The sequence below is a fragment of the Gouania willdenowi genome, chromosome 9 (genome assembly GCF_900634775.1).
Source record: "Gouania willdenowi chromosome 9, fGouWil2.1, whole genome shotgun sequence".
Classification (NCBI taxonomy): domain Eukaryota; kingdom Metazoa; phylum Chordata; class Actinopteri; order Blenniiformes; family Gobiesocidae; genus Gouania; species Gouania willdenowi.
The window spans coordinates 32,280,086-32,305,830 of NC_041052.1; the positions used below are offsets into that span (position 1 = coordinate 32,280,086).

The window sequence follows — 25,745 nt, forward strand, 5'->3', positions numbered from 1 at the left end:
TGGAGGTCTTCTGGAGGTCTTCTGGGTACTGGTCGGCTTGTTTGTTGGAGCTCTTGTGAGGAGTCTGTTTTAATGGCTCCGTCTCAGTGGGCAGCGACGGGCCTCCATTAGCACTCAATAGCAGCATTAGCATTAGCTGCTCATTAGCAGACAGCTGCTGTTCTTCCCACCGCTCGTAAAAACATCACCGACAGCGTTTCCTCGTCACCCGCTTTGCACCATGGAAACCAGAGTTTGTTTACAATGAAGGCCCTAAAATGAGGAAAGTCAGGCTGGTATTAGGGTGAGCCTGCAGGAGCTGTACCAGTCAGTACAAAGAAAAGACTCTTGGCACCAATGAGATCATAAACTGAAATCTAAAAATGTTGGGTTAGATCATATATGCGCGACAGGAGAACATTGGCCCACAATAGTAAATGTACAAAATAACACCAAAACACATAAAATGTTGACCAAAAAAAAAAAAAATAACGCGGAACATTAAACAAAACCATAACCAAATTACATAAAAAAACAAACCCCTTTGTGTGTTAATGCTCTGATTGGTCATTATTACTCTAATGCTGACATGAATGTTGATCATGTGACCCTCCGATCAGATACATTGTTTGTGGCCTTGCTGTGACAAAAGTTGCTTGTCTTCAGCTTTAATCTGTGTGGAGTCTGAAAACTCAAGACAATTCTCTCTGTGTTGACTTTGTTGGCAAAAATACAATTTAGTCTTTGCTTTAGTCTTCTGATGACAGTCTGTCTCATCTTAGTCGTCAGAATTCTTTTAATTTGTTGGGATTTTGTTAAATTGGGATTTTGTTAGTTTATGTTTTGTCTGTTGGGATTTTGTCTGTTTGGGTTTTGTCAGTTGGGACTTTGTTAGTTTTGGTTTTGTCTGTTTGGACTTAGTTTCGTTTTTGTCCGTTGGGATTTTGTCTGTTTTGTTTTTGTCTGTTGGGATTTTGTCAGTTTAGATTTTGAGTGTTGGGATTTTGTTATTTGAGGTTTTGTCTGTTGGGATTTTGTCAGTTTAGGTTTTGACAGTTGGGATTTTGTTCGTGTATGTTTTGTCTGTTGGGATTTTATCATTTTTGGTTTTGTCAGTTTAGATTTTGTCTGTTGGGATTTTGTCAATTTGGGTTTTGACAGCTGGGATTTTGTCTCTTGGGATTTTGTTAGTTTAGATTTTGTCGGTTGGGATTTTGTCAGTTGGTATTTTGTTAGTTTATATCATATTATATTATATTACAGTTGTTATGACTAATATGATGGTAAGTATTCCACGCATGCGCGTGTGTGTGTGTGTGTGTGTGTGGTGTGTGAAGTTGTGCGTTTCCATACAGTGCAGGTGTAAAACAGGAGGCTTTGACTTCCTGCTGCGAGATGCATCTCTGCAGCTGTGAACTTTAAAATGGCGTCTGAATGAGGTGGATCAAAGTGGACGTTTGTGTAAAGCTGCTGACATCATCATTGCTCCACCTGCGTTCACCTTCTTCGCTCCAAAACAAATAAACATATTTATACTTCAATTATTTAATTATGGCATCAACTTACAGGAAGTCAGACATGGGCCGTTCTAATTTTGTATGGCCCCCAAAGTAAAAGCACAAAATGACTCCAAACAAACACAAAATGACAGAAAAAAACCAAACAAAATAACCAAATCGACACATTAAACACCAGCCAAAATACACATCAACAGCAAAATACACAAAACAACAACTAAAAAACAAAAAAAGACTTCAAACATACACAAAAATTAGAGAAAAAAAAATTACACAAAACAACAACAAAAATGACTCACACACCAACAGCAAAATTACACCAAGACAAGGCAAGGCTAATTTATTTCATACACACACAAAACTACCAACAATGGGTGTTTTTTTTCCATGTATATTTGTGTGCTGCATGCTTTCCCTGATGGGCACCAGGCGACGGGGACTCCCAGTGTTTATGCTGAAGTGAATCTGTTGTTTCTCAGAGTTCCCCACAATAAATCACCTCCATAAACTCTGCAGTAAGGCGTCACAGAGGACAAACCTGCAGAAAAGGAAAGCGTCTGTCCGATGGGAACCAGAGAACAGATTCAACGTCCAACTTTTACTCAGTCTGTGGTCGAAATGTATTTGAAAAAAGTGCATTTCTACCTGCAACAGTTTGTAAACAAAAGCCTCAAAATATGAAAAAATAGTTTTCAATCAGAAATGTAATATGTATATTTCAGCTGGAAGTGATGGAAGGAATACTGAATGTAGCCTCACATGGATGTTTTGGGAAATTCTCACACATATACACACAGTTTATCTTCGTAGACGAGTGGACAATGAGACGGAAATGTCAATTCTAATGCCAAATCTGACGTAATATGATGGACTCCACCTCCTGAAATGTAAATAATAGTAATAATAAATAAATATATATAGTATGATATGATAAAATATAATATCGAATTAAATATCTAAAATATCAAACATCATAAATACATTTCCACACACACATTTCCACCATATTCTTAACTGTGAAAAATGTGTTAGCTTTAGCATGTGTAGCTAACGGCTAAACGTTAAATCTGCGGTTATCTCAGTGCGTGCTCGTGCTGTTTATAAACATGAAACTAAATATGAAATGACAATAGTGACTTTTAACCATGTTTAGCATGTTTGGCGTGATGTCAGGAATGTTTAACAGCCTGTGATGAGACTGATGAGAGAAAGACGATAAACAGAAATGAAACGAAATGCTTCAGATGATTTATAGATTACGTTGAAATCACGCCAGATGACGTTGACGTCCGATATGTCCGTTTACTACACTTTCTAAACACTCGACCACACGTTTAACAGGAAAAATACCGTAGAAATGTGTGTTAGGATCCCAAAACATGGAAATGAGGGTTTAGTCTGTGACATAGAGATAATTACATTTCATTTTCAGTGTAATCCTATGCAGCCATGTGATTTGTGATTGATGATTTGTGCGTTTGCTACACTTGGTTGACATTAATTCATCTCTTTTTAAGGGAAAAACAGAGTGAAAATGCCTGATATTGTCCCAAAACATGCATGTGAAGTATTACTGTGTCATATGGGGCCAGATTTGAGAAAATATAATTAAAAATAACATTTTTCCGATTGTTTATTTCATTTCAGAACAGAAAGATGAATGCATGTTGATGGTAGCCCCTCCTAAGCTCCACCTGTCAGATGCAGGACTGGTTTCTTCTGAATGATTCTGGAACCGTTTCACTGTCCTTTTCCGGCTCTTTTCTCTCCTCTTTGTGTGGCCGCTTTAATAAAAGCTCTTGCCCGTCACTGAGGAATGCCGAGCGCTTCACTCTGTGGCTCATTGAAGGTGCCCGTACCCCCCTCTCCCCCTCGCGTCAAGTGTTTAATTAAAAGTTTAGAGGATGTTGTGTGTGCAGCAGGTTGGACTTAAGCTGGGCTGGTGGGGGTTGGGGGCGAGTGTGTGGGAGGGAAGGCCCACAAGTCTGCAGAAAGGTGGAGGCTAAGCTCCCTCAAAGGCGGGGGTGGGTGACGGGGTCACTATCCATTGATCCAGACGCTGCTAATAATCCTGGACTGGAATCAAAGGATGGACCGGAGATAGGAAACAGGTCACATGACTAATTCATAGTGACGTATCAGTGAGACCTCAGCTCGTTTTTAAATGGTCTTAATAGTCCCAGAAGAACCACGGTTAGCATTCATGATGGGCACCAGACATGGGCAACCAGCGACACGGGGGCCACATGTGGCCCTCGGTCTATTCTGGTGCGGTCCCCTAGATTCAAAGCAAATTATTGCTCCAAAAACACACCTTTATTACTGAAAAAAAAAAAAAACACACACAAAATGACCAAAAAAATACACAAAATGACAACAAAAATATGGAAAAACCTAGAAAAATTGACAAAATTATACCAAAAAACACACAAGAAGACTTGGTAAAAATACCCCCCCAAAAAAACATAAAAATGCAAAAAAAAAAAAAAAAAAATTACTCAAAAAACACAAAAAAAAAACCCAATTAAAACGCAGAAAATGTTAGACAAAAACACAAAATGACACCACAAACAGAAATACTCATTCATACACAAAGATCAGATACAGTGTTTGTGGCCCCACCCACTGTGATAAAAGTTGCCCATCATTGATGTGCACTTTGACTTTTTTAATTCTCCCTTTCAAAATAAGAGGATTTAGTGCTGTATTTGCGTTAAAATCTGAATCATTCTGAAGAAAAATTCAGCCAGAAAATGAAACAAACACACACACACATACACACACACACACACACACACACACACACACACACACACACTGCTTTTCGTAAATAATTGAAGACATTCTCAACGTTTTAATGTGAATAATTGTTTTCAAAAATGGTTCTTTATATATGCTTTTGGTGTTCACAGTAAAACAAACAAAACATTTTCTTGTCTGATTTGATGTTTTCTGTGTGATTTAAGGTATTTTGTGTTAATACAGTGCACATGAATAAGAATCGCACACAGGAAGCCAAGCATGAGAAGATTAAACAGTTTTTAGGATGAAATATGAGAATAAAATGGTGGCAACACGTACCCTTTCAGTGCCCATTGGGAGTGATTTTGTCATTCCTGCAGGACCTGAGTGACAAGCACAAAGCCTCTTCCACTGTGAAAGTGTATTTGGCGGCGATTGCTGCCTGTCATTTGGGGAAAAACCGACTAGTCAGCACCCACTGATCTGCCGGTTTATGAAGGGAGCGCGCAGGCTCCTCCTGTGTCCAGACCACTGGTACCACTGTGGGATCTGGCTGTGGTTCTGGAGGGACTTAAATGTCCTTCTTTCAAACCGCTGGGAGAGACGGGCTAGAAGTTTGCCTCTCTGAAGGCTGTTTTGTTACTGGCTCTGGCATCAGCTGAGCCAGTCAGTGACATCCATGCGCTCTTGGTGCACCCGTCATGCGCTCAGCTCTTCTCAGGCGATGTGAGGAGGATTTTGAAGCCCATTGATTTTGAAGGCCCTTGTGCTGAAGTTGGTATCCTTTTCTGCCTCACAAGGTGAGCAGCGGCCTCATGTGTTGTGTCCAGTTTGTGCGGTACGCACTTTCATGGACATGACAAGGAGCCTTAGGAGAAGCGATCAGCTGTTCGTCTCCTGGGCTAATGCCCATAAGGGGAAGCCTGTTACTAAGCAACGCCTGTCACTAAGGGTTGTGGAGGCTACTGCTTTGGTTTATACGAGTCAGGGTCTGCGGCCCCCTGAGGGTCTGCATGCACAATCGACTCGGGGTCTCCCCACATCCTGGGCTTTGTTCAGGGGAGTGTCTGTTCAGGACATTTGTACAGCGGCGAGCTGGACCTCGCCTCTCAAGTTTGTCCACATGCTGGATGTCTCCACTCCGTGCATGGCAAGCTGGGCAATTTTACTGTCATAATGTGTACAGATCTCTGCCGCATGTCTGCAATACAGGAGCTACCAGATCGCATAGTGAGATATCTCACAAAATATTATGAAATAGAACTATAGGTTATTTACCTAACCGCGGTTCTATGAGTAATATGAGTAGGATGTTTCACCAGACAACCCTTCTTGTGAGACAAGGTGCTTGTTTTGAATGAGGTGTGCCCGTCCGCCTCCTCCTCTTATAGGAGGTGGGAGTGTCCCTGGCGGATGAACACGTTTCATCAGCCAATCAGGATTGGCAGATTGAGAAAAATGCTACTGAGGGCTGCAGATGGGAGTGCATCCCATAGTGAGACATCTCACTCATAGGGTCTTTTAAATAACCTAAAGTTTCCTCTTAATGCTCTGATTGACAGTTATTCTAATGCTGGCATGAATGTTGATCATGTCACCCTCAGATCAGATACAGTCATGTGTTTGTGGCCCCACCCACTGGGATGAAAGTTACTCGTCTCTGATTTAGAGTAAACCGTGAATTAAATAAACATTATTTTTGAACAAGCCTCCTAAAGTAAAGGCTTGTGGTGCCAATTTGGCCTGTGAGAGCATCTTATTTGACCCGGGATTTAAACATTAACCTCAAGAAAATTGAGCGTTTCCTGAAGAAAATATAAGTGAGCATGCTGTATGCTGAGATGCTGAATGAAGGACAAAAAAAGTTGTAAAAGGTGAAGAAAGTGAAGGAAAAACAAAGATGATATAAATATTAAGGTGGAGGGAAAAAAAGAGCTTCAAATAAAGCTTTACAGAATATTTATTTTGGAAAAATGTGAATATTTTCTGAACCCTCTACAAACAAGTTCATGTTCGTGGGTCAATTACTGCAACCAGAGGGAGGTGAGATATCGTACTGTAGGATGAGTTTAAGGCACACGTGTCAAACTCAAGGCCCGAGGGAAAAATCCGGCCCTTTTGGAACATCCATATCGGCCGGCAGCAGAAAGCACAAAAAAGTCAGAGAAACCATGAATTATTGTGTAAATTACCAACTAATTCAGCTGTAGATATCTCCAAAATAATACACAAATATTATATATATATATATATATATAATATAAAAGCTACACAATATTAGCAGGGTTCACATTTTCCCCATGCTTAAATCACATGATAGCAGTCATTTTTAATCTCGAATTGTTAAAAGAACTCTGAATATTTCTCAAATCCTGCAATTTTGTTCAAATTATTCCACAAAATCAAATAAATTGAAGATCCTGCAGGGAGTGAAATCTGTCACCTATTGTTTTGATGTTTTATCATTTATTTATACGTGGAAGTGCAAACTAGAGCATAATAATGATTAAATTACTCATTTTCCCCCCTAATATCAGCAGCTGGCTTAAGACAAACTGCTTCATATTTGGCCCCTGAACTAAAATGAGTTTGACATCCCTGATAGGGAAAACAAAGGAGACGAAATATTAAGAAGCCCAAGTTTGTTTGAGGAGGTCTAACTGAAAAATGGCAGCAGAGAAAAAGGACATCAGTGCAAAGAGCAAAGCAAGCACAACATTTGGACATTCTAATGGATTCTCTACAGGGAAGTATGACAGCATCTAGACACAAGCAATCGCACACAGTTCTTTCTGATCTCTGACTGCTCCAGCACAGTAGATGCATACTCACATTAGCTCCATGGGAGTGACCACGTTACTCCACTTGTTTTCCTGTGACCGTCACCAGGAAACTGAGGGAGAATGATGGCGAGTGAGAAGCAGAAGACGAGGAAACCAATTTCATGCTGCTAGTAGACTTTACCAGTGAGGTAAAATGTGTCACTAGTTAGCATCATATGCTAATAAGGGGGCAGGGAAAACTTCGAATCTCACCCGGGCCATCGCTATGGGATGTTGAGCAAGTCGCTTAACCCCAACTGCTCCCCAGGCACTGTTTTATGGGTGCCCACTGCTCCTCAGGGAGGGATTAAATGCAGAGGACAAATTTCATATTTGTAATAACATGCAGTAGATGACCAATAAAGGCAAAAGCCCTGGTTTAATCTTAATCTTTCATCTTTAATAATGGCTACTAAAAGTGGAACTAATTGTGAACACTCGCGCTGCGCCACAGGGAAGTAAACTCTCAACTACCAGCTGTGAGTCAGCTGCTTTAAACACTCACATGAGCTGCTACGTTGCTTTTCTTGTCCTCACCTCTTCTATCCACCAGAATAATCAATTTAAGACGATAAAGTCCATTGTTTTGTTCGACCACTGTGTCGCATTGGGTCACAAACATGTCAGATCATCCCATAAAGGCGATACAAGGTGGTAAAACGGCTACAAAAAGTGAAACTGATTGTGAGCACACTTCGGGTTATCTATATACTAGATTATCTATACTCTGAACGTACATATATTAACTGTAATATTAACTAATTCAGTGCCAGCCATTTTCAGATTTTCTACCCCCCTCAGTGCCAGCCGTTTTTGAGCATTTTGACTGATTTTAAAGACCCACAGAATATTTTCTACTATGACTATCTGAAATCTGACACCAGATTCTGAAAGATTGAAGCCTCTACTTTTATCAAATAAAAACATTTGTTTCAGCTCGTTTCGTTCTTTTGTAATCAGCTGTTGAATAGAGCAATAGAGTGGAGCTGTGAGCTGCTGGATACTTCACAATATCACTCTGTTGCGCCATAGTGTCACCCGTTCCTGCTTCTTCCTGCTTTGCTGGGTAGCATCAGTGGCTAATCTCTCATCTAAAGGTGCACTGCTGCCATCTTTGGGGCACAGTTGGTCACTACATCACCCCACAGCTTAGATATTGATGAGGGACCTCCACCAGGGTGTTTTCTAGTAATCCCCGTGAAAAAAACGCTGAAACGAGTTATCTCGTCAGTGGCACTGAGCGTTTGGATTTGAAATGACGGTTATCTCGTCAATGGCACTGAGTGAGTTAACCGACCTTCACTATGTTTGTTTTACCTGTGTCGTTTGTGAGAGAGGAGCTCACATTCCAATGAAGGGTAGGAGGAGCCAGTAGTTTCCACCTTATGACGTATTAGTGGGGAAAAATCCTACTCGCCCGTTTGGCTCTGACTTTTCACAAAATGTGAAATAACAAGGGAGGGAGGAAACAGAAATTTTTCAACTTTGGCCCTCTGGATGAGGCTAAAGGAATGTGTATCACTGTAGCAAAACCATTATAAAGTGTTTTTTTTTCATAATACTGCACCTTTAACATAGCTTTCTTATCTAGACCCGTTGGGTCACTGACAGGTCAGTCCGGTTCTTGGTTCCACCACAGCTTTTCCTTTGCTCCGTCTCTGCTGGGGTGATTACTCCGCTCCATCCCTGCTGAGACTCACACACACACACACACACACACACTGTCCCAGCGCTCCTGCACCATGTGCACCATCACAGTCCGTGGATGGAGCGGACGCAGCGTCGTCCTGATGGAGGCTTAGCCGATGAAGCTTCTGAGCTCAGCTTCAAACATGGAGTTTGGAAGAGTTTGGTCCAGATCTCAGAGGACGCTGCTGGTCACCATGATGATGTTCAAACTGGGTGAGTTGGGGAAAAGCTACACGCTTTACAAGCTGGAAAACATCCCCAAAACACTCAAGCCAAGAAAATGGTTTGAACGTTTCTGTAGAAAACAGTCAACATTTTGCATCCGAAGGGAAAACATGTTTTTGAGGTTAAACCATCAAAATTACTTTAGTAACTTTTGACATTAGGCCCGAAACAGGATATTATTTTGGAAAAAGATACAAATCTACGAGTTCTGGAAGGTAAACAGTCTATTAATCAAGTGCAGATGGTTCTCAAGTCGTGGGTCGGAACCCAAAAGTGGCTTGTAGTGTTTTTGTTTTTTTTTTTTGGCAGAAGAAAGAGAAATTGACCATGTGCTTTTATTTTGAAAGGGATTTTACTTTTGCATATCATCAGTTTGATAGTAGTAAGTGTTTTGGTGCTTCACGCAGGTAAATACTAAAGTATTTTAAAAAATAATAAAGTACCTTTAAGATACTATTACTACTTTGTAAAAACAACATTTACAGACTTTATTACTTGATTTTTGTAAAGTAAATACTAACGTATTTTAAAAATAATAAAGTACCTTTAAGATACTATTACTACTTTTTAAAAATTAATTACTATTAATTATTACAGGCTTCATTACTTTATTTTAGTAAAGTAAGGTAAAGTAAAATAAAGTAAGTATTTTTAGTTCTTTATTATTTTATTTTGTTTTAGTAGAGTAAATGCTAAAGTAATTAAAAATACTTAATTACCTCAAATACTGAATTATCTTTTTTTTTTTTCTTAAACTAAATTACCAGACTTTATTATTAATTTTATCATAGTATCGTAAAGTAAAATAAATGTATCTCAAATAATAATGTTTTTTTTAGTACTTTATTATTATTTTAGTAAAGTAAATAGGTATTGACTTTACTGAAATAATAGTAAAGTATTGTGGACATTTTCCTACGCTAACACACCTACGTCCTACGTGCAGCGTTCTACACTTCATAAACATTCTCCCAGACAAAAAGTCCCTAAAGTTCCCATTTGTTACAATTTCACGATCAGAGGAGCGTGTTAGACACATTGGCTCATCTCGGTGGCTGAATGTGGAGCCTCACACTTTTAAGGACATTTTGGTTTGGACGACAGGCCTACAACATGAGGACAGTTTAAAAGAGTTGGACACAAGATGTCCATTTTCTATTTGATAAAGTTCCTAGAGGAAAGTTTCTGTCAAGTTGTGTATTACTGGTGTGTGTCCATCTTGGTCTTTATAAGTGACATAAATCAGAACATGTGTGTGTGTGTGTGTGTGTGTGCGTCAGTGACCCATATTTCCCGCGACCTTTGTATGTGCGGGGCGTCTGAGGCTAGTTTTGAATGGCAGGGATTGGCTGTGGGTGGCATTGTTGGGGGTTGCCGTGGTAACGAGCTGAGCGTCCGGCTGGATTGCTGCACAGCTTTTTTGTCTCGGCTCTAAAAGGACGGGGTGATGGTCTGTTAAGGAGCGTGGCAAGAGGCTTGGCACTTCTTCCAGTGTCCCCCCCCCCCCCCCCCCCACACACACACATACACGCACACGCACACACACACACACACACACACACACACACACACACACACACACACAGTTGGAGGCTGAGCGGAGGTGCTGCTGTGATGGAGATGAGACATTGAGCACTGAGTTGGACACTAATGGAGGGAAAACCAACTCTAAACTCTGTGGCAAAAGTTATACAATTTTAAAAAGTTTTTTTCTGATCAACAAACTCCAGAACTCAGGGATGAAAAACACACAAAACGCTCCACTGAGTACGTGTCAGTGACTCACAACAGAAGAACGTGACCTGATGTGAGTCAGAAACGTCCCGATCACAATGAAACACACAAAGATGACGAGAATGGGCTGTCGTTGTTTTCAATGTTTACTTCTGTGTCGACGCTGAAATAGATTCTCCGACTCATGGGTTCTCAACCTTGGGGTCTCGAGACACTCGGAGGGGTCACCAGATGCTTTCAAGAAACTAAATATATGAACAATTATAACATTTTTGCTTGTTTTTTCCCTTTTTCTGCAACTACAACAAACTTGCCATATTTTAACCTACCGTATTTTTCGGACTATAAGGCGCACTTAAAATCCTTTAATTTTCTCAGAAATCAACAGTGCGCCTTATAATCAGGTATGTATGAAATTAATGTCAACATGTTTTAGTACAACTTTGGTAAACTATGAAGCTGCACCTCTTAATGGATTTTTGGCGCTTTAGGGCTACCGTAGTCAGGTGCCTCGTGGAGTGATATGTTCCTGTACTGTGCTTCAACATACTGAACTGAAAATGTGAGTGTAATGTTCTATATTTAATGTGTTAAACCTGAACAATGTTGAGAGTTATTGTTAATGAGTTGAATAAAGTTTGACTTATCTGACTATTTTGTTTCGCTTAACGTGTCTTAATAATAATAATAATAATAATAATAATAATAATAATAATAATAATAATAATAATAATAATAATAATAACAAACCGGTGCGCCTTATAGTCCAGTGCGCCTTATAGTCCGAAAAATACGGTATTTTCATCACTTTTTCTTGCCATTTTTTTGCTCCTTTTAATGCATTTTTGCTACATTACTCCTATTTCTGCCACTTCTCCATCAACTGCCACTTTTAAGCCAATATTGACACTTTGAACCCTTTTTACCACTTTTTTTGTCTGGTTTTGCTTTTTCTGCACATTTTTTTTTTTACACTTTCAATACATTGTCAGCACTTGATGTCACATACTGTATGTTGATCCATTATTTGTCACTTTTAACCTCTTTTCACCACATTTCATTATTTTTTTAGCCAATTTAACCAGATTCACGATTTGTCATGCCCATTTAAACTAATTGTTCCTACTTTTTAAATGATATTAATCCCAGCCCCCCTCCCCCATGTCTGCCACTTTGAAGCCAATATTGACACTTTGAACCCTTTTTAACACTTTTTCTGTCCGGTTTTGACCACTCTAATTTGCAACTTTTAACCAATTTCTGTGGTTTTTAAAATCCCATTTCACCACCTTTTCTACAATATCTGGTCACTTTTAACCCATTTTATTTCTGTTTTAAACAAGGATTTACATCTTTAAGATGACTATATACTATGGCCCAAATAATGATAAAAATGTAATGGATAACAGTAGATATTATTAAGATCAATAAATAAATGTGGTTATCACACATTCATAGAACAATGGACCATCCTTTTGCTGACTTTATGGATGGGTCCCAAAAAGCTCTGCACTTTATTCCCCCACATAGATGTCGTCTGGAGCCAGAAACTCATAGGAGATACAAAATACACAGGTATTGCACAAAAGTGGGATTCATCCATCCAGGATAAAGGAGAATGCGTGGTTAGACTAAGTCTGGTCGGCGCTATCTTGGATAGATTGGTTTCACGTTTGCTGAGGCAGGTTAAAGAGACGAGGCTTGGTGAAGTCGGCTGCGGATGTTTGAGATAAGTGGGCGGTCCCGGGTTTCTTAAGGAGACCATGAATACGATCACAGAATCATCGATGAAATTATGGATCACTTCATTTACACCTGCAAACAACTGATGCTTTTGCAGCAGGATAAAGAAATAAAAGACACGATACGGAAAAATGGAACAGCAGTGCTGTTAAGAAGTAGAAAGAGAACGGCTGGTAGACAATAGCTGACCGTATTAATGCATAAATATCCCAAACATGTAGAATTAATAAAGTAAACTGCTATATGATCACTTTTATAAATCACTGATTATTAGATTTAAGTTTCTTATAGAATAGAAAAGAATATACAGTAACCGTATTGATCTCCCAGAGGGGAAATCCCCTCCCACGCAAAAAATAAAACACAAAAAAAAACCTCAAGTGTATAAGCCAGGATTCAAACTCGGGCCCCCACCCCTCCCCCAGATCCATTACCCCCCGCCAGAGCTTTTTTTCCTCGTTTTTCACTTTACTCTCCTTTAGGGAATTCAGTTCAAAACCTGCTTTTTCCCCTCACCTCTCCTTATATTTTTCCCATTTTTTACCACAGTTCTTGTCTCCCATGTTATTTGTGAGTTATTTCCATTTTTCCTTTGGACAGGATGATACTGAAATGTTTGTACAGCACTTTGTGGTTTTTACCGGGCAGAAAAATAAATGAAATGAATAGTTATTGTCAAGTTAAGTGAAGTCATAATAATGTGAAACGTTTCAGATCCAACAGTACAGTATCCATTTTCTTTTTTTGTAGGACACTTTTGAAACAAATATCTTCTGTTCGCTACATTGCAGTTATAATAATCAAGGTCAGATTATTCTGCACCTTTTCTAACTTTTCAGTGTTGGTGTTTTGATGATGATAAAAAAAATATTAAAACCAAAAGTCAACGGGAAAATGAAATGACTATAATATTTGGGTGAATAAACATATATACAAATTCTGTAAAACACTCATTTCTCACAGCACTGACAGCAGAGCCACAACAGGGATAACTTTATCTTGGTTACAGGTTAGCTGTAGAGACTAAATCACCATGGTTACTTGTCCTGGATAAACTTAGCCAGCTTTCGTTCAACCGACTTAGAGATAAGTTTATCCAGGATAGGCAATTTTTTCCAGCTTTATCCCCTATCCTGGTTTTGTGCAACATCCCGAGGAAATGACTCCTTCTGGATACTACAGGGTTAGATGTACTCCATGCAGAATCTACATTCATATGTTTATGCTGAAATAGGAAAAGAATATTTTCAACAAATGGCAAAAATATCTCAATCTATGACAAAAAGCCAACACTGCAAGGCGCACACGTACAAAAACATGTTAAAAAAATACACAGTGTGGACAAAAGTATTGGGACAAAGTTTGATAATGTGAGGGTCACATGATCAACATTCATTCATTAGAATGAGCATTAACACAGGAAACAACAAAAAGTGTGCTTGTGTGTTTGGAGTTAATTAGTTCATTTGTGTTATCTATTTTGTTGTTTTTATCATTGGTTTGTATGTTTTTTTAGTCATTCTATGTTTTTGCAGCTTTTGTGTGTGTTATGAGTGTCTATTTGAGTAATTTTGTGTATTATTGTTCTCATTTTATATACTTTTCCATTATTTTGTGTGTTTTAAGTCATTCTGTGTATTTTTTATGTCATTATGAATATGTTCTATTATTTATATGCACTTTTGTAGTCATTTTGTGTATTTCTGTTGTTCTTTTGTAAATGTTTTTGTTTTTTAGTGTATTTTACTGTCATTTTGTATGTTTTTGGAGTCATTTTGTAGATTTTTGTCATCATCACATGTATAACATTGTACTTTTGTTGTCGCTTTGTGTATTTTGCTGTATTTTATAGATGTTTTTTTGAGTCATTTTGTGTATATTTTGCTGGATTTTTAGTGTTTACTTTTAGGGCTGCCAGTTGCCCATGTCTGTTGAAGAGCATTGATAAGGTCAGGCACTGATGGTGGAAGAGATGGTCTGCTTCCAGTTCTTCCCGAATTTGCTGCACTGTAAAAAAGGATTTTTCAAAGTCTGAGGAATAGATAAAAGTTGAATCTCTTATCTTAGTTTTGAAGTAAAATAACAAAATTAGGGTTAAATTTGCTTCTAGTAAGAAAAAAAGAAATGAAAAAAATGTGTTTAAAAATCTAGAAATATTATTTCAAGATTTTGTTTTGTCAATACGAGTAACAATAGTTGTACGAGCAGTGACATCATCTGACATCTGTTACAACATCGAATAGCATTATAAAATAATACAATTGTGCACAAATTAGGTTTCAAATTCACATGCTTGATACAGTCGATCCATTTTTTGAGTAATTTCTAGATGAGAATGTAGTTTCTATCTGTTTTTTACAGTGTTTGAAAAACTAAGGGACCTTCCCAAACCTTTCCCACAAAGCTGGAAACATCACATTGTCCAAAATGCATTAGGATAGATTTTCACTGGAAATGAGAGGTTTTGTCCAAATACTTTTGTCCTATTTTTCTCTTACTATTAATATTCATAATAACTTGTGGTGCTTCCCAGGCCTTCAGAGCAGCATCACTGGGTGCTTAAACTGTTCAAATGTCACAGTTTGATGAAGAATAAACTGGTTACAGCGAGCGGCTCATTTCTGTTGTTTTCCACCTGCTGCCAGTCTCTGCTGGTGATTCCATCAAATTCCTGGGAGCTTAACTGGTGCGTTGGCCGGGGGGCGTCGCTGTCTGCGACTCACAGATGCGCCGCTTCCTCTGCCCTGCAGCGTGACTCGCTGTTGACTTTGTGCTGCTGCGATCAGGACTCGGGCTCAGTAACTTTCCCATGTTCAGATCACAGCGAGGTAAAGTCAGGAACGGCGAAATCCTTCTTCTTCGTTTTGTAGCACCAGCTGTAAACTTATTACTTATTACTTCACCCCGTCAGTCTAATCAGACGGGGGCGATTTATGTGACAAAAAAAAAATACACAAAATTACTATAACAACTAACAGACCACTACAAAATAAAAACATAAAAAAACAGAAATAATAGAATAGAACCTGGCAACTTACGTATGTGGCTCCCAGACTAATTTTTGTGGCCCCCAAAGTAAACAGAATTAATGAAAAATACACCATAAAATTCACAAATTCACAAAGCAACTCCAAAAACCATACAAAATGACTCGAAAAATACTTATAATTCTATGAAGAAGACTATAAAATCACATGCAACCACACGCATGTCGGGAAGTGGCGCACGTTGAGGAAAATGACAACAAAAACACACAATGACAACAAAAATACACATACCCTGTGTTGTTTCCTGTGTTAATGCTCTGATTGGTCATTATTCTAAATGCTGACATTGATTCAGTCACATGTTTGTGTTGCTGCTGTGATAACAGTTGCCTATATCTGCTCTAATTACTGATTTCTTCTGTAAGATCGACTAAATTCTTGTCACCTTTTTGTAAATCTGAGGTTTCTGCATCTGACATGAGCACACGGGACTTCTGCTCTCCACAATTAGGTGCAAACAGCTAAAGAATGTGGCTCTAGTTCAGTTGAAGAGTTGAAAGTAGTTTCTGAGATGAACATTGTGTAATCGTACCGGTGGCACAAAGTGCCGTCAACGAGTCGCTGTTCCACTTCACTTGGTTATCCTTCTATCTGGTGACTCGTCATGGTGCAGCCTGTGGTTTCATGTAATTCATTTGGGATTTAAAAAGGATATAAAACCTCATTTCCTAAGAATTTTATCAATTGGCACCAGTCACTAGAGAACACGGGCGCCAGTTAATCTGCAACCTCAGGTTGAAAACTATTTAAAATGAAGACTTTAGACCTGTTTTTCTCATCTGCTGTGGATTCAGGAGCCATTGTCAGAGCAATAAGCAACCATGGACATTTATTCAGTGAAAATCTTGCACCTAGAACACAATAAAGAGAAAAAGGAGAGTTTCCCTCCTTCCCCGCCCCCGCTGAGCCTCTGCAGAGCGCCCAGCTGCCAACAGCAGATCTGCTCAGTGTTTTCTTGGTGGGAGATGATGATGGTACCACTCCGTGCCGGGTTCCCGACCCCATCCGTCTGTCGGCCTGATGTATGGAGCGCTGCGTGTGGGAGGAGCTGCTATCAGCTCCCTGGAATGTGTGAAGGCCTGATTGGTTGAGAGACCCTGACCCTCCCTATTTGAACACTCATTGTGAGCTTTTACAGAGCTGACAGACTCAGGGCTGACACAGGCCTGTGAGTGTGAAGGATCAACTTCCTCCATGTGATGTGTTCAAAGCAGCTGCAGCTCAAACTATCCTGAAGGGACTGAATCTCATGTCTGTAATTTCTGAGAAACAAGACGTTAAAAGCATACACACAAACCGCTGTGTCATGATAAAGCTCTTTGATGTCATGTGTTGGTCTGCTTTAAATGATTTGTCCATTCATCCATTCATAACTGCATAGATGCATGCAGGAATGGATGGATGGATTATTGCAGATATGGGCCACACCCTCAAAATAACTTTGTGCGGCCACAAAAATGAACACACAAAATTGTCCCAAAAACCCAAAGTATTAGAGAAAAATACACTAAATTACAACAAATTTACTCCAAAGACACACAAGACGACTACAAAAACACGAAAAACAGAAAAGTATACAAAATGACAACAAAAATAAACAATATGACTCCAAGGTCTTGTCTTGCTATGTTCTTGCCTTCCTCTGATAGATGTACGGTTGGATGAGGGATGGATGCTTGAGGGCGTGTCCTGCTCTGCTCTGGCCTCCCTCTGATGTTTGTATGGTTGGATGAGGGATGGATGCTTGTGGGCGTGCCCTCCAGGGTTGGGTTCAATTACATTTTACAGTTACAATTGTGTTTTCAATTACCGATGTTCAATTACAATTCAGTTACGATTACAGTGGCCAGCAATTTTTTTCATCCTCAGAAAGTCAATTACAGTTATGTTCTTAATTACTAAATTTGAATAACAATAAATCACAATTACTGATCCTAAAATAAATAACCTAACAAAAGTTAAAGCTGCAGTATGTAAGTTTTTCATTTGATAAAAAATCCATAATCATCTTTGATCATATTGTAATCCAAATATTATGGTGTGGGCGTCTGAGCCTTTTTTTTGTCAGTATACCCCTTGATTTTAATTTTTTTTTAAATGGTAAAGTGTGTGAAAGCTTGATTTAAAACATATTTTAATAATGTGTAGAACGGTACATAGAACTGTAAAATGGTTCCCTAGTTTTGCGTAAAATTATAATTGACAATTTTATAGAATTTTCATTGCAATTACAATTATAAAGTCAATTATCTAAAGTCAATTACAATTTAATTACAATTACGACAGCAATGGATTTTTAAAATACAATTACAATTACAATTATGATTACGCCATAATTGTAATTAATTATGAATTATGCGATTACAATTATAATTGACCCCAACCCTGGTGTCCTCTGACTCTTGGTGAACTGTGATTGAAGCTGCAGTGTGTGATGCTGATGGGAACCTTCAGGAGTGTCTGTTATTTAGATGATGCCACAGGAAGCCTGAGGAAACACTGACAGTGAGACACTGATGTGAGGCGTGAGGTTCACATTAACGACGTGAGAGCAGCTGCACGTGAGAGGAGGCGGGTGTCAGAGTGGAACGCAGCGGATACAAACACATTGTTAGTAGGACGCTGTCGCTGGCAGACGCAGCACTGTGAGCACCTTTATTAGCAGGAGGCTTCATTCTAACAGCTCACTGTGTGTGTGTGTGTGTGACAATCACACACCTCTGTGTTTGGAGGTGTCAGAGCTGAAAGGCTCCAAGCAGCAGCACGGAGAGAAAAATTAAAGACGGATAAATTGTTCTGCAGTGAATCCTGTGAGCTGTCAGATTCTGTGACATTTCACGGTGTCTACGTCCAAGATGAGCTGGTGCTCTGTTAGTCCCAGAGAGCCTCTCAAAGTTCCCAAATTCGGTTTCAGAGTTTATTCATTTCTGTGTCACTTTACACATTTACGTTCTGTTTCAGACGTCATTACAGGCTGTTAAAACTCCTGAAATCATACTAAAGATGTTTATACGGTTTTTAATACTATTTTTCCTAGTTTTATACTGTCCTCCACCATAGGGAACTCAGTTTAAAACCTGCCTTTTCCCCTCACATCTCCTCCTGTTGTTCTCCCACTTTTCATCTAAACACGGGGTGCCGCCGTTGTGGCGACCCACAGTTCACCCGTTCTTGTCCTCCCTTGTTATATGTGATTGTCTTTTCATGTTTTCTTTGGACAAGATGAAACTGAAATGAAATGTTGTTGCTCTGTAATTCTGATTCTAATGGGGTGAACTATTGTCATTAATTGTATATTTACATACAGCAGAATTGCAACAGGCAAAGGTGAGATCACGTCCAGACGTCTGCTATACTTGCTAAATCTAACATTAACATTAAAACCAGCCATTTTACAATAAAAAATATATGGAAATGTGTGAACATAAGAGACTATTTTAGAAGGAAAAATCCCCAACTCAAAAAAAGAAAGATTTTAGCACTTTATGCTTGCTTCTGGTTGGTTACGTTCCACGTCACAAATCACATGATCATGAGTCGGGAGTCGTTGGCTTTCCTCACACATACACGAGGAGTTTTGGTCGGCCCCGACCCGTTTCAGAGCAGATTATCAGGACAAATTCATTCTGAACAAACCTCAGAGCACAGGATGATCTGAGAGAAACATCTTAGCGGACAGAAGATGATCTGATGTTTGTCGTCCTTAAAATCAGAACAAAGGAAACGTTGGACATTGGTGTGTGGATTAATCTTTCAGTGACAGCTGCTTCGTGGGCTTGTCATAAGTTTACTTTTCAAACCATCTGCTGTAACCTTAAGTCTGATGAAAGGAGGCTTGTTTATAAGCACTTTCAAAGGTTGGGGTCAGAGGTCACCTCTGTAACCGCACCTCTACGGCGTTACATCTGTGCCACAAATCCCAGACTCTCTCTGCTCCCCGAGCTCGACACTGTGCTCTTGCTGATCGTCCCAAATTTGCCACAATTCTTAACCAATCAGAACACAGGAATCAAATAGATTAGCCTCCAGTCAGAGGTGGTAACTGTTAATACAGGAAGAATTAACATGTTTAGTGTGGTTTTTGGTGTATTTTTGGGCCTATACTGGATTATCTCTTATCGCACTAACTTCTGGGATTGACCCCGTGTGGGCTGTCCTATGATGCTGGATAACGTCTTACAGGGCTAAATTACATAAAAGGAGAGTCATTGTGACCCAGAGTCATTTAAAGAGAGTTGCGACAACGGAAGTTCGAAATGCTTGACCGTCACGTGGTTCATGTAGACTCAAGTAGTTCCCTGAAGTTATTGGCGGGCAATTTGAATCCATTGATTCTGAGTGACATAACTTGAATTTTCGATAATTTGTCATCAATAACTGCATTGATTTACAATATTTATATTGTACCTCGTCATGTGACTGAGACTAAACCTTACCCTAACCCTAGCCCTAACCCTAAAAATTGTTGTGTTATTGGATTATAACCTAACTCTAACCCTAAACCTAAGATGCTACATACTTGTACTTCGTTAACCGTACCAATAGCACTGGGGGTTGTCCGTACAAATAGACACTTTCTAATAATAACAATATCCAATATGATTATTTAAATGTCTTACTGTTCAAAAGTGCATCACAAACTGTCTACTCGCTCTATTGCGTTGCAATAATCAACTGCTCACTTCCGGGAACTATTGCGAGGCTCCATGAACCGCCATTGAAAAGTCCCATTGTCGTGAACGGCGATGTCACTAATCTCTCTCTAAACGGCTCTGGACTGACCTTCATACTTTCATTATTAATTAATTCATGTATTCTGTGGCGATGCTGAGAGCCTCAGTCCTGTAAGATAATACAAACTGTATAGAATATAAATGATGTCCACCTTATGATGTAGGCTGAGCTGTATGAAAGCAGCATCAGAAACACAGACAAGGTAAAAGTAAAAGTGAAATTGATCAGTATCCGTTTATCTTCCCATGAATTCACGTTATTACAGCATCAGTGATTGTGATTGGTCTGACGCTGCAATAACCACCTTTGTCACAAGAGCGCGCACGTGGCCAGGCTGAAATCAACTCACTCAACTTAGCGGCAACAGCTTTTCTCTGACAGAGAAAGTTTTGTTCGGTGAAGCCCGCTAATGGAGATAAATCCAGGACATAATTATCAGGCTTCGTACTACAGGCCTTTTGTGTATTCTTCTGTAGTTTTGTGTATTTTTGGAGTAATTTAGGGTTTATGAAGTCATTTGAATTCTTTACTTGTTACTTTGAGTCATTTTCTAAGTTTTTTGTCACTGTGTATTTTTGTAAATTCAGTTGTTCTTTTCACAATCACAGTCTCATCATCAGGTGTTTATACTCACATTTCAATGCATTCCTATGAACAAGTGTTTGAGCAGAAACACGAATAGTAAGTAAGTAAGTAATGTTTATTTGTATAGCACCTTTCACAGACAGAGAAGTCACAAAGTGCTTCACAAAATGACAATAGAAATACAAAGTACATTCACAGTCACAAAACATGATGGTCATAAAACATGCCTTGTTTTATGAGTTGATTGAATATCATTGTCCTTGGTTTTTACATTTGTTTTTATTCTTCTAATTTAAGCTGTTTTGTAATAATAGGAATAAAATGAACCCAGAGTTTTACCGCGTTAAGACGGAATCACGATTAATTTTTTCGTGCCATAGACACATTTTACGATTTTTTGGTACCAAAATGTTTTTTGGTGAAACCTCAAAGTGAAGTGGGCCTGTATTTCAAGTTTATTGACCAATATTTAAATTAAAAGGTGAAGTTCCCTTGTTCCTCTTTCTGTTCCAGGCCTTTTGTGCACAGCAGCGGCCGACAAGTGTCTGTCCTCGCCCTGCAGTAATGGCGCTACCTGCGTGGATCACATGGGCGACTACGCGTGTGTGTGCCCTCAAGGACCCGTGCGGTTCACGGGTAAAACTTGCTCCGAGCTCTACGACGCCTGCTCGACGGCCCCTTGTGACAACTGCACCAGCACACCCGGCAGCGGGGAGTTCACCTGCCACTGCCCGGACGGCTTCTCCGGGACCAACTGCACCCAGGACGTGGATGAGTGTGTGAGCAATCCTTGCCAGGGCATCAGGTCGCTCTGCGTGGATGCAGTGAACGGATACTCCTGCCACTGCCCCCTTGGGTCGGGAGGCCAGAACTGCAGTGATAACCTCACCGCCTGCGAGGACCAAATGTGCCAAAACGGCGGCACCTGTCAGGACATCCCGGACGCGGGGCATCGTTGCTGGTGTGCTGCCGGTTACCTGGGTGTTTACTGCGAGGATGACGTGGACGAGTGCCAGTCAGAGCCTTGCCAGAACGGAGCCATCTGTAAAGACGGAGTAAACGGCTACCAGTGCTTCTGTGTGCCTGGATTTCAAGGGTACCATTGTGACCTGGACATCAACGAGTGTGCGTCCAGACCCTGCCTGAACAACGGCACGTGTCTGGATGAGGCGGACCACTACGAATGTGTCTGCCAGACAGGTTTTAAAGGTAAGGTCTACCTGTGCTGGAAGAACCAATGAGCTGTTCTCAGCCTTGGTTCTGCTCCACCTTCTCCTGTGTCTTCAATTCTGGCATATTTGAAAGCCATAAATCCTCCAACAGCTGAGGCACATCCTGTCGACTATCTATAATTTCTGCATCTATTCACACACATCTACATGAGTCAGCTGACACCAGAGGCCCTTTATTTTATTTAGGTCAACTCCCAGTATCAATCCCAGATTATCTGCAGTTTATAAGTGAAGAAGCCTTTTTGACGAGGTGTGCGACGCCTCCAAAATAATCTTTCAGAATCAACCAGAGATAATGACGCTAATTTTCACATTTGTATATGAATCAAGCAATTCATTCAGTCTGGCACATTTGAAATCACACTTGCTCACGCTAACATTAGCCCACCTGTTTCACAGTGAAAAATATGGTGGAAATGTGTGATATTGTCGCAGAACATGTGGGTGAGGGTTTAGGTGAAGTCCGTCATATCGCCTCGTGTCACGTCAGATTTTGTGCGAGAATGTCTCGCTGTCCACCCGTTCACGAAGACAAAATGTGTGTAAATGTGTGATATTTTCCTAACACATGTACGTGAGGTTATATTCAGTGTCAGATTGTAAGTTGTTCTGCATGAGTTCGTTAAAAAAGCCCAACAGTATTTCCGTTCTGTATTTTTTTCGGATGATCAATATTTTCAGACCATCATCTCTACTAATAATTTCTTTGTTTGTGGAGATCTGGAGTTGAAAATGGTAAAAGATGCTAAAGATACATCAGCCTCTGCCATCCACACAAAGGGCAATAGAAGCCATTCATTTCCTTTGAATCCTGTGCTTTAAAATCCTACGTAGTCCTGCCAGTCCCTCAAGAATTGGCATAATTATATAAGAGGCTAGTTTAGTTTGGACTGTAATCATTTACATGATGTAGTATGTCAGTAATAACCTTAAATCAGGGAAGACAGATAATACAGAAGTAAATACAGTAAATAACAGGTTTACCCGACAACTGGATTTGGGAAAGTTTAAGATGGAAATTTGGAGGCTTGACATTTTGACCTCAGGGTTAAACTATTCAAATACTAAGACGTCAACACAAATACTAGGACTGCAGGGGTCACTTTAATTAACCTCACTCTACTTTCAAATCTAAACACAGTTTAGCGAGAAACGAGTCAAAAACATCAGATTATACATTTGATATTTCTGAGGGAGAATTGTTGCTTTTAATTAACTGTTTCTAAACATGTACTCACAACATGCATGAAATATGAATATTATGTTCTGTTGTTCACTCTAAAGATGCATTCAGCCTCTGATTTTTCATCTCAGTTACACATTTACATTTGTTTTCCTTTTTTCCTCAATCAGACGTCAGCACAGGCTGTTAAACTTCCTGAACTCGTACCAAACATGCTTAATACGCTTAATGGAGTTAAATATTGTCATTCATTTCATATTTACACACAGCAGAAATTCACTGAAACAAAGACGCCAGATTTGACGTCCATGGGTTAACGGCACTTGCTAAAGCTAATATTAAGACACCGGTTTTACAGTGAAAAATATGGTTTTGTTTTTTGACATTTCACATTTCTGTTTCTCTGTCCAACAGTCTTAAGAAGACAAACCGTATGGGGAGAGATTTGTGTCAAAAATATTCACTATATATATATATATATATATATATATATATATATATTTATTAGGGGTGTAACGATTCACTCAACTCCCGATACGATTCGATTCACGATACTGGGTTTACGATACGATTTTCTCACGGTTTATTTTACAAAATGGGAATGTTGACAAATGACTGAAAAATATTCCTTTATTTTTTTGGGGAAAATGCTATACTATTTTCCTTTTATTTTTCATTGTCAAAAGAATCCCTTGATAAACTATTCAAAATGATGCAATTTAACTAAAAATAAATCTTGAATGAAATAAATAAAGGAATGATACAAATGAAGAAGAAACCTATTAATTTAAATTCTGGTTCTATAGTAAACAATTCAAAACTGTATAATAGTTCTTTTTCTTTTTAAAAGTGCAACTGAAAATGTATTTTGTGCCTTAACAATTGGACATTTAAAAAAAAAAAAAAAAACAGTAATTTTACTGTATTTACGTCAGATATTTGTTTAGACCAGCAGATGGCGCTGGTAACCCAGTGGTCGGTTGGCATGCAGTTATTCCACCAGTGAAGAAGAGAAGCTATGCTAGCAGAGAGACCTAATAGAAAAACGTGACTTTTACAGAGATTCACGTAATATTACAGATATTCTTTTGGTGCTAAAGGAGTAAAGAATCATTTATGAGCATGTTTAACAGTAAATGGCGGCCAGAAAGAAAATAGTAGCAGATTCCGCCCGTCACATCCGCTTCTGGAAGGATTAATATATAGCGCCCTCTGCTGTTTAAAAAAAGTACTGCGATTCAATTTTCAGAGCATAGATGTGAAACGTGGTACCTATGAATCGATTTTTAACATTGACATTTGTAACATGTTACATCCCTAATATATATATATATATATTATATTTTTACATGTTTTTGAGATCCACAAATATATCCACATCTTACACGTGTTTTATAATTTGTGTGTGTGTATTTATCATTAATTATCATGTGTTAATCTTCAATTGTGCTTGTGAATTGCGTTAAGTGCGTTTGTGGATCGGCTTGTGCATTTATTTTTGAGACAAATCAAACCAAGTGTGAAAGTTACAGTGATTTTGGTGACACTGCAGTGAATACCGGTGACGTTATTAGACATTCTTGTGGCTTGTATCGGTAATGGGATTAATCTTCAGCGGACTTTAATACTGCCCCCTAGTGGAGGGCAGCCGAAGCTGCGTTATGTTAGTCTCAAAAATGAATGCACAAGCCGACCTTCTGTTGTTGGTGTCCGACTCTGACTTTTCTGGGCTAGATGTTGCAGGACTTTGCCGATGCTTTCATGCTAACGTGTTTGTAATGACGGTATATTGAGCAGCGCTAACTGGACCGTTATCGCGTGGTGCTGCTGCTTTCCTGCCATCAGATAACGGGGTGTATTTCTTTGGCACCTGGCCAACCCTTTACTCACTCCACAGGTGTTAACTGCGAGGTGGAGATCGACGAGTGCGAGGCGCGTCCGTGCCAGAACGGCGCCACCTGCAGAGACCACGTGGCCATGTACTCGTGCGAGTGCGTGGCCGGGTTCCAAGGGAAGGACTGCGAGGTGAACATCGATGAATGTGCCAGCGCGCCGTGTCAGAACGAGGGCGAGTGCATCGACGGGGTCAACAGGTAGGAGCGTGTTCACACAGCACGAGCTCACAAACACTCACACCTTACAGCGCAGGAAGAAAAAAAGGAATTTACCTCATGTTCTCACTCAGTGCTGTAGTTCTTATCTTAGAAAGCAGACACCCTCAGTGGAATGCCATCAAAGTGGCTGCAGAAACTCACTGAAAAATACACAAAACAGCAAAAATAAACACATTTACTACAAATATAACACACACAACACAGAAAATCATGCAAAACGACATGAAAAAATGAGGTATTATTCTTTCATTTGGTGTATTTAGTTTTTTTTTAATGACTTTCTTTTGTGTTCATTGACAGTAAACAGGAATATTTCATAACATTTTTGTTTAATCATAAACTTTACAGAGGATTTGAACATTTATCCTGGCTGGAGTCACGGATCATTATTACTGGTTA

General features: G+C 39.5%; 1 protein-coding gene across 1 annotated transcript in view; it reads left to right on the forward strand.

The window, feature by feature from the left end:
• The first annotated feature begins 8,892 nt into the window (after positions 1 to 8,892).
• LOC114469889 (protein crumbs homolog 2-like) overlaps positions 8,893 to 25,745 on the forward strand; it is a 38,195-nt gene continuing 21,342 nt past the window's right edge. The window contains exons 1-3 of the mRNA XM_028457778.1: positions 8,893 to 8,962; positions 21,331 to 22,026; positions 25,130 to 25,325. Of these exons, the coding sequence (XP_028313579.1) occupies positions 8,893 to 8,962; positions 21,331 to 22,026; positions 25,130 to 25,325 (962 nt within the window). The remainder of the gene's footprint in view (positions 8,963 to 21,330; positions 22,027 to 25,129; positions 25,326 to 25,745) is intronic.